The sequence below is a fragment of the Rutilus rutilus genome, assembly GCF_951802725.1.
Source record: "Rutilus rutilus genome assembly, chromosome: 14".
Taxonomy (NCBI): domain Eukaryota; kingdom Metazoa; phylum Chordata; class Actinopteri; order Cypriniformes; family Leuciscidae; genus Rutilus; species Rutilus rutilus.
Window position 1 is genome coordinate 37,567,203 of NC_140219.1, and position 12,919 is coordinate 37,580,121.

Consider the following 12,919-nt stretch of genomic DNA (forward strand, 5'->3'; position numbering starts at 1 on the left):
ATTGCCTCCCAAAAGAAAAAAATTATTCTGAACTGTCTGAAACGAGTCGTCAGTAATTCCAGCCTTACTTCCTGCTAGGGATGCGCCAATCCGATACTCAGTATTGGTCATCTGACCAATCAGAGCAGAGTAGACCAATCACAACAGACTGGGCCATCTGACCAATCAGAGTAGAGTAGACCAATCACAACAGACTGGACCATCTGACCAATCAGAGCAGAGTAGACCAATCACAACAGACTGGGTCATCTGACCAATCAGAGCAGAGTAGACCAATCACAACAGACTGGGTCATCTGACCAAATAGAGTAGAGTAGACCAATCACAACAGACTGGGTCATCTGACCAATCAGAGCAGAGTAGACCAATCACAACAGACTGGGTCATCTGACCAATCAGAGCAGAGTAGACCAATCACAACAGACTGGGTCATCTGACCAATCAGAGTAGAGTAGACCAATCACAACAGACTGGGTCATCTGACCAATCAGAGCAGAGTAGACCAATCACAACAGACTGATGCCATCTGACCAATCAGAGCAGAGTAGACCAATCACAACAGACTGGACCATCTGACCAATCAGAGCAGAGTAGACCAATCACAACAGACTGGGTCATCTGACCAATCAGAGCAGAGTAGAGCAATCACAACAGACTGGGTCATCTGACCAATCAGAGCAGAGTAGACCAATCACAACAGACTGATGCCATCTGACCAATCAGAGCAGAGTAGACCAATCTCAACAGACTGGGTCATCTGACCAATCAGAGTAGAGTAGACCAATCACAACAGACTGGGTCATCTGACCAATCAGAGTAGAGTAGACCAATCACAACAGACTGGGCCATCTGACCAATCAGAGCAGAGTAGACCAATCACAACAGACTGGGTCATCTGACCAGTCAGAGCAGAGTAGACCAATCACAACAGACTGGGTCATCTGACCAATCAGAGCAGAGTAGACCAATCACAACAGACTGGGTCATCTGACCAGTCAGAGCAGAGCAAACCAATCACAACAGACTGGGTCATCTGACCAATCAGAGCAGAGTAGACCAATCACAACAGACTGGGCCATCTGACCAATCAGAGCAGAGCAGACCAATCACAACAGACTGAGCCATCTGACCAATCAGAGCAGAGTAGACCAATCACAACAGACTGGGCCATCTGACCAATCAGAGCAGAGTAGACCAATACATGAAACTGAGATCCTCAAACAGTGTGAAAGCATGCTTACCATGGTAAATTGTTGTAAGATACTTTACAGATCATCACACCACTGAAACGTGAAAAGTTTTGCTACTTGTTTGCTCATAGAAGCTTTGCCAGTGATTGTGTTTGTGTGGTCGATACAGGAGAGGAAGATTCTGGAGGAGACCGTGACCCCGCTGACCCCTCTGACCCCGCTGACCCCTGTGACCCCTCTGACCCCTCTGACCCCTGTGACCCCTCACTCTCCGACGGCACCGCCAGTCCTTCCCAAAACACAAAACACTTTGCACTCGCAGCCCGAGCGGGAACACAGGCTGGGAACAGTGGAGAACCAGACGGTGAGACTTCAATGAATGACGTTAAATGAAGAGCTTAATGTGTGTGTAGACGACACTGACTGTGTTCTCCTCCAGCAGAGCTCTGAGAACTGCAGACAAAGGGAAAACGGCATCGCTGAAGCAGCGCAGACACACACACAGAGTTTACAGATGACAGTAAGGTCTGCGCTCCCGTAGTTAATTTTAATACAAATAAATAAATCATGTATTCTGCCATTATTTGTCATTCCACACTTTCAAGCTGTTACTTTTTTCTACACAGCAAGAGTTAAATTAACTCTGCTCAGAGTACATATGGTCCCACCCTAAAGAGTGTCAAAGTAACCCTGAATCAGAGTTAAAGTTAATAATTAAGTGATGATTGAGCATTAGTGATGAACACCTGCTGTTAACAAGCAGAATCACTGAAGGAAAGAGAAACAACAAGAACAGAAAAAGAGAAACACAAGAACTACAACTGACTTCAACCACAGCCTTAGATTACATCAACTGAAGATAAAAGAAGACATTACATCTGTGAAGATCTCAGCAGAGGAGGATTAAACAACTCCACAAACAGCATTACCAGCTTCACTTATTACTATCCAGACTGACTTTATTTCTGCCATTCATCTGCAGAAGTTCTTTTTGAGAATTAACAGAGCTTTAGATATTGATGTTTTATTGAAAATGTTTGATTTCAGTTTGCCGCAAGCGCACCGCCGGTCATGTGACAAGAACCAACCAATCAGCTTCACCCTTTCAGTAACAACATTGAAAGCTCAGTCAACATGAAGGATGGGGTGCACCCAAACATTACAGGGTTTTTCTCTTCTCCGTGAATAAATCTTGTAGTAGAGCTACAGCAAGAGTTTTTCAGTGGTGGAAATCCATTACTGACACTTCCTCGCCGCTGTTCATGGTTGCATAGCAACGACAGACGCCACGGGAGCACAAGCGCTTTGGAAAGAAGGAAACAGAAGTGTAGCTGCACCTTCCACACATTTTTAAATGCGATATGTGAACGGCCTCTCCGTAAGGCTGCACTCGCTACTGGTTATTTCTGAGATTTCGGATGAGTGACATTTGGTGTATTTTGTTATTGCCGGATAGAGTTGGGGTACTCGGACTCGAACTCGGACTTGTCACGCACTCAGACATTTGAGACTCGGAAAAATGTCTGAGTAAAATCCGCTAAATTTTAGTCCTGTGAGTCATGAAATTGCGATGATTGACATAGTAACCATAGCAACATGAGAACGTGATAACCATAGCAACATTTTGGCGTCTAATAATGTTATGATTTTTGTTCAATTTACACTTTAGTCATAAGTTTACATACACCTTGCAAAATCTCCAAAATGTTATTTTTATTTATTTTTTAATAAGAAGGATCATAAAAACATTGTTTCTATTTAGTACTGCCCTGAAAAAGCTTTTTCACATAACAGATGTTTAATAGCCTAGTCCACAAGACAAAATACAAACACAAAATACAAGACAAATTACATAGGCCTGATTTTAATATTGTGTGTCATTACCAGAATGATCCACAATGTGTTTTTTTTGTTTTTGTTTTTGTAACGGTTGTTCATGAGGAAAAATCCTCCAGCTCCTGCACATTCTTTGCTTTTCCAGCATCTTCTGCATATCTGACTTCTTACTAGCAGTGACTATGATTGTGAGATCCATCTTTTCACACTGGTGACAACTGAGAGACTCGTACACAACTATTACAAACCCTGCAAACATTTAGTGATGCTCAAGAAGGAAGCATCCGTTAAGAGCCGGGGGTGTAAACTTTTGAACTGGATCATTGGTGTAAATTGTTCTTATTTTGTTTAAAAATTCATTAATGAATTTAGTCCTGCCCTTCAGAGGCTAAATAAGATATTAGCATGTAAAACTAAATAAGAAAAATTTAAACCACCATCATCTTGCTCAAAAGTTTATCCCTGGCTCTTAATGCATCGTGTTGCATTCCTGAGCATTACTTTGCAGATTCTGTAAGATGTACAGTAGGTAAACTATACATTGCAATCATTTTGTAAGGTTTAAAATATTAATTTAAGAGCTCAGTGTTGAGACCTTTCGCCGGGATTTGATTGACAGGCGATCTGACCAATCTCATAATGCAGATACCTGCCATTTTTGTCCGACAAACAAACCAAACCAGTTAGTAGAAGTCAGTGGACTTGTCTTGAACTTGAAAAATGGTTTGTATTGACGTCTTTTTGCAGTTCTGATGTTCATTCATGTTTAATTTGTGCTATAACTAGAAGAGATTATCAGTTCACGTGCTGCTTGAACTGAGGCCTTCACAGTAAAGCACCACAAAACAGTATTTATTGTTTGAATTTCATAAAAATTTGTACCAAAAGTAGCCTGCTCTGTCTTGTCTGTTGGCGCATTGTCAGTGTCCTCTTTGCTTCGCAATATATTTTTCACTGTGTGAGAATATGTGGAGTGAGAGCGGAATTGCTTGTTGGACGTAGCAACAGTAACTAAGAGGGGCGGGGTCTTTGTGAAAGGTCAATTTCAAATCATTTAAATCATTGTGGATTTGGTCGGTCTAAACTCGGACTCGGATGTAAAGGACTCGGACTCAAGTCCGACTCGGCCCTCTTTGGACTTTGACTCGATTGTTAAGGACTTGGACTCGACTCGGACTCGACAAAGGTGGACTCGGACCCAACAATATTGCTGGAGTATCTGAAGCTTGTGTAAAGGCTCCGCCCTCTTCTGAACGAAAGTGGAGCTGCAGCTCATTTGCATTTAAAGGGACACACACAAAATCTGAGCCTTTTTGCTCACACCCAAAAAAGGGGCAAATTTGACAAGCTATAATAAATGATCTGGGGGGTATTTTGAGCTGACATTTCACAGACACATTCTGGGGACACCATAGATTTATATTACATTTTGTGAAAAGGGGCATAATATGTGACCTTTAATAGTCAGGTCCGAATCTTCAAGATTGTGTAACCCTGTAGGCATTTTTGAGGAAAAGTTGTTATACCACATTTTTAGAAAGTTCAATGTCTCCTGAATAAGGATCCACCGTATAACATTGAAATAAGGGTCCCATTTTCTTGTAATTGTTATTGAAACAATAGGTGCATTATTCACAGCCGAAACACTACAGGTGGATAGGGTAAAAATTTTAAGTTATAGATATCACCATAAAACCTTTCCAGTTTTTCACTTACATAAAGACAGACATTTTTTGTATTACAAGTTTTCTGAAATGTCATGTTTACATATGCAAATGAGGCATACCAGTATATATATATATATATATATATATATATATATATATATATATATATATATATAATTCGAGGGGCAGGCATACCAGTACGCGGTTCTCCCTTTCGGGCTAGCCCTGTCTCCTCGCGTCTTCACGAAGGTTGTCGAGGCAGCCCTTGTTCCTCTCGACGACTGGCTTAGCCTAGCTAACTCTCGAGACAAGGTTTGCGAACATAGGGACCTAGTGCTCCGGCACCTGGCTTGTCTGTGCCTTCGGGTCAACTGGGAGAAGAGCAAACTCTGCTCCGTGCAGAGGATCTCTTTTCTCGGTATGGAAATCGACTCGGTCGCCATGTGCGCGCAGCTTACGAGCGAGCGCGCACAGTCACTGCTAACTTGCCTTCGTCAGTTCGAGGGCAAGAGTGCGGTTCCACTGAAACTATTTCAGAGGCTCCTGGGGCATATGGCATCCGCAGCCGCAGTAATGTCACTCGGTTTGCTTCATATGAGACCGCTTGATGATCAAGTCCCGAGGTGGGCATGGCAACACGGCACGCTCCGAGTCCCAGTGACTTCGACCTGCCGTCAGACCTTCACCCCGTGGACGAACCTCAGTTTTCTATGGGCTGGAGTGCCCATAGAACGAGTTTCCTGGCATGTTGTTATATCTACAGATGCCTCCACAATGGGCTGGGGCGCCATGTGCAATGGACATGCTGCCGCGGGCTCCTGGACAAGACCCCAGCGCCTTTGGCATGTCAATTGCCTCGAGTTGCAGGCTGTACGTCTCGCCCTGCACCGCTTCTGTGTGTTGCTCAGGGGTCAGCACGTATTAGTCCGATCAGACAATACCGCCACAGTAGTGTACATCAACCGACAAGGTGGTCTGCGCTCCCGTCGTATGTCGCAACTCGCCCGCCACCTCCTCATATGGAGTCAGAAGCATCTGAGGTCACTTCGAGCCATTTATATCCCGGGAGACCTGAACCGTGCAGCCGATCTGTCTCGGTTTCGGCCTCTCGCTGGAGAATGGAGACTCCATCCCCAGTCGGTCCAGCTGATTTGGGATCAGTTCGGGGACGCACAGGTAGATCTGTTTGCCTCCCACGACTTGTCCCACTGCGACCTGTTTTATTCTCTGACCGAGGGCACGCTCGGCACGGATGCACTGGCGCACAGCGGGCCGCGGGGCCTCTGCAAGTATGCGTTTCCCCCAGTGAGCCTTCTTGTGCAGACTTTGCGCAAGATCAGGGAGGACGAGGAGCAGGTAATTTTGGTTGCCCCGTATTTGCACAACCGCACCTGGTTCCAAGAACTAGTACTCCTCGCGACAGCACCTCCCTGACCAATTCCTCTGAGAAAGAACCTGCTTTCTCAGGGACGGGGCACCCTATGGCACCCTCGTCCCGATCTTTGAAATCTCCATGTGTGGTTCCTGGACGGGACAAGGCAGGTTTGAGTACCCTACCACCAGCGGTGGTGGCTACCATCACTTCCGCTAGAGCATCGTCCACGAGACATGCCTATGCGTTGAAGTGGAACCTCTTCGTCAACTGGTGTTCTTCTAAACTTCAAGAACCCACAAAAGGCCCGATCAGTGTCATGCTTTCCTTCCTGCAAGAAGGGTTGGAGCGAAGGCTGTCTCCCTCCACCCTGAAAGTGTATGGTGCCGCCATTGCCACACATCATGATGAAGTTGATGGTAAGTCCATTGGAAAGCACAACCTGATCATCAGTTTCCTGAGAGGAGCGAGGAGACTGAATCCTCCTCGCCCTCCTCTCGTTCCCTCTTGGGACCTCTCAGTGGTTTTAACAGCTCTGCAGAGTGCTCCCTTTGAGCCTCTGCAATCAGTGGAGCTTAAGTTCATGTCAATGAAGACAGTGCTCCTGGTTGCATTGGCCTCCATCAAGAGGGTAGGGGACCTGCAGGCATTTTCGGTTGACGAAGCGTGCCTGGAATTTGGACCGGCTAACTCTTACGTGATCCTGAGACCCCGGCCTGGATATGTGCCCAAGGTTCCCACCACACCCTTTCGAGACCAGGTGGTGAACCTGCAAGCGCTGCCCTCGGAGGAGGCAGACCCAGCCTTGGCACTGCTCTGTCCAGTACGCACCCTCCATGCTTACGTAGACAGAACGCAGTGTTTCAGGACTTCAGACCAGCTCTTTGTCTGTCATGGTGGGAAGCTGAAGGGAAAGGCTCTCTCCAAGCAAAGGTTGTCTCACTGGATAGTGGACGCCATTGCTTTGGCTTACCAGCAGCAAGGTCGACCATGCCCCCTTGGTGTGACGGCCCACTCCACCCGGAGTGTGGCATCCTCTTGGGCTCTAGCACATGGCGCCTCGCTAACAGACATCTGTAGAGCTGCAGGCTGGGCGACACCTAACATGGCCTCTGGGCGACCCCCACGTGTGTAGTCCACTGTAAGCCTCTCTGAGCATGTGTCTTTCCCTCGGCAAGCCACCTTGCCACCCCTGGGTTTGAAATATTCCACCTGCGGCTGGACACCCCAGTGATTCTCAATATGCAGCCCCCTGGGGTCATGTGTATTCCTAGTTCCCCCCTTCGGGCTGGGCATAATTGCATATTTTCACTGATATATGCTTCCCAGTGTACCTTGGTACCTTGGCATAATTCCAGCAGCCATTAAAAACTGTCCCTTTCATGTTAATGTTGTTTTTTCATTGTTTACATGTTTAAATATTCTGAGAATGCATAGTTTAGTTATAATGTTTAATGTTTAAACTGCAATAAATGCATTAAAAAGGTTTTTTTTTTTTTGGCAGCCATTTTGTTTTTATTGTTTATGCCAAAACAGTGATGTTTACAACTTGTTATACGGCAGAAATGGATTCAGCACCTAAAAATCATATAGAAACAACACTTGAAGTACTTTTCCTCAAAAATGCCTACTGCATCTTATCCAGGGCTATTTATCTATTTTGGGACTCGACTATAATGGAAAAGAGCCACATGAAGATTTTGTGTTGCATGGAACAATAACAGTATATGGGTTTGGAACAACATGAAGAATTTTTGAGTGAACTTAAACATTTAAAAACTTTTTCAAACTCATCATTATAACTAAAGATCTTGTTTTCTGTATGTTTCCACAGCAGTTCTCCTCAGCCAGGCTGTGTGTCGGTGGGTCCGAGAGGACGAGGACGAGGGGAGCCACTGCAGTCTCTTCAGGGTGAGTCTCGTCTCGCTGACGACTCGTTTAGAAAGCCTCAATGATGACACTCTGAGGGCGACACAATGTCTTTTCTTTTCTTTTAAATGGGAGGAAATTGCACAGTAAAATGTGGATAACATATTTTTAGTTATTAAATTAGTTATTTAAAATATCTTACTACAGTGCATTTAATATCAACATTTTGAGTCTATAGATTTGTAGTCCAAGTTTCTGTCTATTCTGGTTCGAGTACACAGTTTGACATTTGCATGTTGCTAAACTAGCAAAACTAATATGCAAAATATCAATACTTGTTCCATCCGTTCATTTTAATCAGATATGCATTTTTTATGGGTACATTAATAAATGTGAATGGAATAGAACTATTTCCATCTTGGATTATTTTGTTCACTGAGCTTGTCCCAGTGCATTATGGGATTACTTTCTCAGTTAAGGAATTGAGCCAAAATAAGATCTTAACTGGCTGGAAAAGGCTTTGTGTCGAGAGTGAGCCTGCGATTACTTCAGATGCCATCTAGATAGACGACTGACTAGGTTTTCTAATCTTTCAAATAAATGATCAGTTTCTCTGAACCCTCTGGTGGTCTTTGGTCATTTTATGTTTTGGCATTTTGAAAATGTAATACTTTATCTTAATTGTCTGAAACTTGGTGACTTTTGTGGCCCTTGCTATATGAACAAAAAAAATTATGAACATGATTCAAAACAGCTAAATGGTTTAAACAATAGTCTGCCATTGAAAATACAGAGCAATTTTGTGTGATTGATTGGAGTTGGAGTGATTGATAATATGTAAACATACAGTACATCTCCAAATGCAATACACAGCCCTGTATGTATATTAATATAGGGCTATACAGGCATCTAGTGGTGACATCATGATATGACATGAGATTTCCTTGATTTCTCCCATCAAATGTCTTCAATCAGCCTTCCATGCAGTGGATTTTAAATACCTTTGCTCTATTTTTAACCTAATTGAAATTATTTGGGGGGAAAAAGTATTATTTGAAAATAATATGAAATGTTTTTTATTCAATTGTTTTATAGACCTAAATTCTGCTTAATTTAGAGGTGAACATTGTCTACTACCATAAAATATTAAATATTTAACATTAATTTAATTAAGATAATAATAATCAGCGGTCAAAACAGGCCGAAGACAATAAGCGCAACACCACCGAGAGTCACAATGATCCTCATCCAGTTGAGGCTGAGGTGTGTTATGAACACGGTTTGTTTCTTTACTTGTCTATGGTTTGATTGATATTTTACAGATACACCACTGGGCAATAGAGAGCAGAATGAGACCTGGAACAAGAATACATCACAACCAAAACCTGGTGGACGCAAGAGGTTTGTGTGTGTGTGTGTGTGTGTGTGTGTGTGTGTGTGTGCGCGTGTATGTGTGTGTGTCTGAATGTATGTGTGCCCATTATGTGTTCTTTCATTGATTTATGTATTCATACACAAGCTGCAATCTGTGCTTTAAAATTTAAATGATTTTATGTTTGTGATTTTTGTTGAATTCATCCTCATGGCTGAAGCATAGTGATTCCGAGCGTGTGTGTGTGTGTGTGTGTGTGTGAGATGAGGGCTGAACACTGCATGTGACTCTTCATCCTCAGGTTTGACTCTATAGAGAACATTGGGCCAAATCCATCATCCTCACCTTCATTCACAGACACACAAACACCTCCATCACCAAACAGGTACAGCACAGTTTCTCTGACCTGAGCAAAATACACACAAGTCAAATGATCACTTGTTTCTCCCCAGCCCAGATCAGATGTGATTGTAAGTGAAATCATTAATTGTATAATATGATCATATCAACAATATAGAAAGGCCCATTCTGCTCTGCAAATATCAGCATTGATAAACCCATTTAAGTCGACCACTAGTTTTGATGCTGCCATCTTTGATTACTGACAACAGTCCTGTGTTTATTGAATGACTTTAGATTATAAGTTTGCTCTTGTTGTTTGTGTGTGTGTGTGTGTGTGTGTGTGTGTGTAGGTCTGTCAGTGGGAAGAAACTGTGTTCAAGTTGTGGTCACCCACTTGGCAAAGGTGCCGCCATGATCATAGAGACTCTCAGCCTTTACTTCCACATTCAGTGCTTTAAGGTATGAGTACGTAAAACAACTGGAAAAGTACCGATGCAAATATATTGTTATCATACCAACGACGATAACTATAACTATAAAGTTTTAATAGTTGTTCTAACTCTAAGAGAATAGTAGAGTCCACAGCACAGATATAACGATAACGACACTGGAATCACTTTCAGAATGATGTTTTTACAGCTAATGAACAATAAAACATTGACTGCCAATCAGAATCCATCCTGCTTTAAAGCGACAGACGACAAAACTGCAGCATTCTTATAATAAACAAAACAGTATTGTTATAGTTCGTTATCATAATGGTTATCTTTCTTGGTGTGAACAGGCCTTAAGATCTATTAGAGATCTTGGAATGAATATTCTGGATCCTACAATGTGTAAAGATTATCCATAATAGTAGAAAATATCATTCATTTAAGATTTTCCAGGTGGACCATCAGGATTTCTGGCTCATTTTAGACGTTTGGCTTTCCATCTAGTTTTACAGTTATGATCAGCTGTATGAGGTTATGAATGATACTGTCGGCCAGTTAGACCTGTCAGTCGCTTTTGAACTGCTTGAACTCGTTAAACCGCAGAATAGCGGCCCCAATGAAACTCAATGTATTCCTTTATGAAGGAAGTGATGACATTTGAAGGTTGAAAATAACAGATTGCTGGATGGAGCAGGTTGAAGCAATGAGAACATTTTCTTTACAGTGTTTGTGTGTGTTTTCACCCTCTGAAGTGTGTTTCTCTCTCTGTCAGTGTGGGATCTGTAAGGGCCAGCTGGGCGACACCAGCACAGGAACAGATGTGCGGATCAGGAACGGTCTGCTCAACTGCCATCAGTGCTATATCCGCTCCCGCTGTGAGTTACACACGCTCGCTTCACTCTGTCTCTCTATCCATTCTGACATTCCTTCAGTGCAGCAGATGAGGAAAAGTCAGGACATATGCTCAAATACATGATAAATGTATGATGTATTGAATGCAGAGTTCAGATCATTGTTAATGTCTCATTATCGTTTTGTCTTCCTCTTGTCTTTTAGCTGCTGGTCAGCCCACCACCCTATGAACTCATTGATTGTAGGAGCAAAAGAAATCTACCCATAATTCTCTCGCCCACAATCTTCACGTATGTGAATACAAGCACATTTAAAATCAAACCACTTCAACTTCTTCAAGTCCAACACGGCTGCAGTGAAAACCACGGTTCTGGCTGAACTGACAGTGTTTTAGCTGAAAAGTGCGTTCTCTTGATGACATGTGGACGACTGGAGTCACCTATAGATCATTAACACTAATGAGGAATTCCTGCTATGACTCCACTTCGCTTTAAATTTGTCTGAATCCATTCATCCTCATGCTGTAAACGCATCTAGTTTTAAAATGTTTCTTACATCAGAGTATTCTATTAAATCTGGCTTGATTTGCTCTTCAACTACAGCTGAACATTCAGAGTGATGGCTTTTTAATAGTTATTTTTCTGTGTGGATTAAAACACCAAAATCTGTCCAAACTATCACGAGAATTCCTGTCTGCAAGTTACAGTATATTGTCTTCATTTTCAAAACATAACATGTTAGCATTCATAGTGCCTCGTGATAAAAGAAAGCCTGTAATCATGGGAACACAGTCAACCGTAATCATTCTATGAACTATATGGAGGAAATTATGTATTTTTATACATAAAAAGTAAATTTGAGCTGATAAAAATGCAAATGCATGTGAACTGACTGCTGGTTAAGACAACAGACATATTCATACATTGATGCTTTGGGAAGTTGTGCCTTAGGAGAGATGTGACGTCTACGAGAAAGTGTTTGATGCAAAGACTGTTTCTACACTCATATGAAAAATGGAATATATTTTTGCTCATTTATGATCTTATGGATCAAGTTGCACCTTGCTCTTTGAAATAATGGAGTGTTTGCCTAAATATCTCAGTTTTGCCCTTTTCACAGCACATTGTACATCTTTTTTCCTAGCAATAGTATTATGCAAAATTTAAATGTATGGCCAAAACTACAATACTTTTCTGACACCCCCCCCCCCCCCCCCCCCCCCCCTTAAATCCAAAATGTGTTTTAGCTATAAAGAGACCTAAACCTGGTTTTGGAAAAACTCACATAAATATGTATATAAAATAACTAAAATCTTAATTTAGTTTTTATTTTGAAGATGATTGAATTGAACACATGGCAAAGCAATACAAATATAAAATGTTAATGAGCTGCTCATCATAACACACTCACTGGCTAATGTAACTTGTGTTTTATACGGAGCCTCTAAAGGGACACAGGGATGAAAAAATATGAGATGGGAGGAAACATAATGTTAATGCTTTTTCGTTCTCTTGCAAATGTTTGCGTCGCCCCAAGAAACTTTTGAGTTTTGGGGAACGCAAACATTTGCGAAAGAACGTAGAAGCATTTAAATATACATGTCCCTTTGGTGGCTCCGTAGTTTTATGCCTACCAATGTTAGCACATTCATAATGTGTACCCGAACAGAAGGGTGAAAGGAAGGCTTTTATGATTGTGGAAAACAGTTTGACCACGTTGGCTGTTTAATCTTCTGTCATGATTTATTTAGCCCGCGTTTCTGTGCTTCGGGTCTGGTCATGTATTTTATGTTTATTTCATCATAACTTTAGATTGACACAGGGCCGAGGCGTTTGCCAGGCAAGTTATCTGTTGTTTAGGAGGGAAATAGTTACCTTGGAAAATATATATTACATCTAAGGTATATTTATTGTGTTATTCAAATCCCAAATCTATACTATCCAAAAGTAGATTCATTTGATGTTCAAATGCAACGGCTTTACAAT

General features: G+C 42.2%; 1 protein-coding gene across 11 annotated transcripts in view; it reads left to right on the forward strand.

Moving 5' to 3' along the window:
- Positions 1-12,388, forward strand: part of limch1b (LIM and calponin homology domains 1b) — a 133,309-nt gene extending 120,921 nt beyond the window's left edge. For 7 of the 11 annotated variants that reach the window (XM_084431146.1, XM_084431154.1, XM_084431151.1 and 4 more), the window contains 8 exons: positions 1,360-1,554; positions 1,633-1,715; positions 7,900-7,976; positions 9,257-9,335; positions 9,608-9,691; positions 9,999-10,107; positions 10,855-10,957; positions 11,139-12,388. In XM_084431146.1, coding sequence (XP_084287272.1) covers positions 1,360-1,554; positions 1,633-1,715; positions 7,900-7,976; positions 9,257-9,335; positions 9,608-9,691; positions 9,999-10,107; positions 10,855-10,957; positions 11,139-11,164 — 756 coding nt within the window. In that variant the 3' untranslated portion in view covers positions 11,165-12,388. Of the gene's footprint in view, positions 1-1,359; positions 1,555-1,632; positions 1,716-7,899; positions 7,977-9,256; positions 9,336-9,607; positions 9,692-9,998; positions 10,108-10,854; positions 10,958-11,138 lie in introns of those variants that run through there. The other 4 variants (XR_014629895.1, XM_084431149.1, XM_084431153.1 and 1 more) reach the window with 4 other exon arrangements.
- The last annotated feature ends 531 nt before the right edge of the window (positions 12,389-12,919 follow it).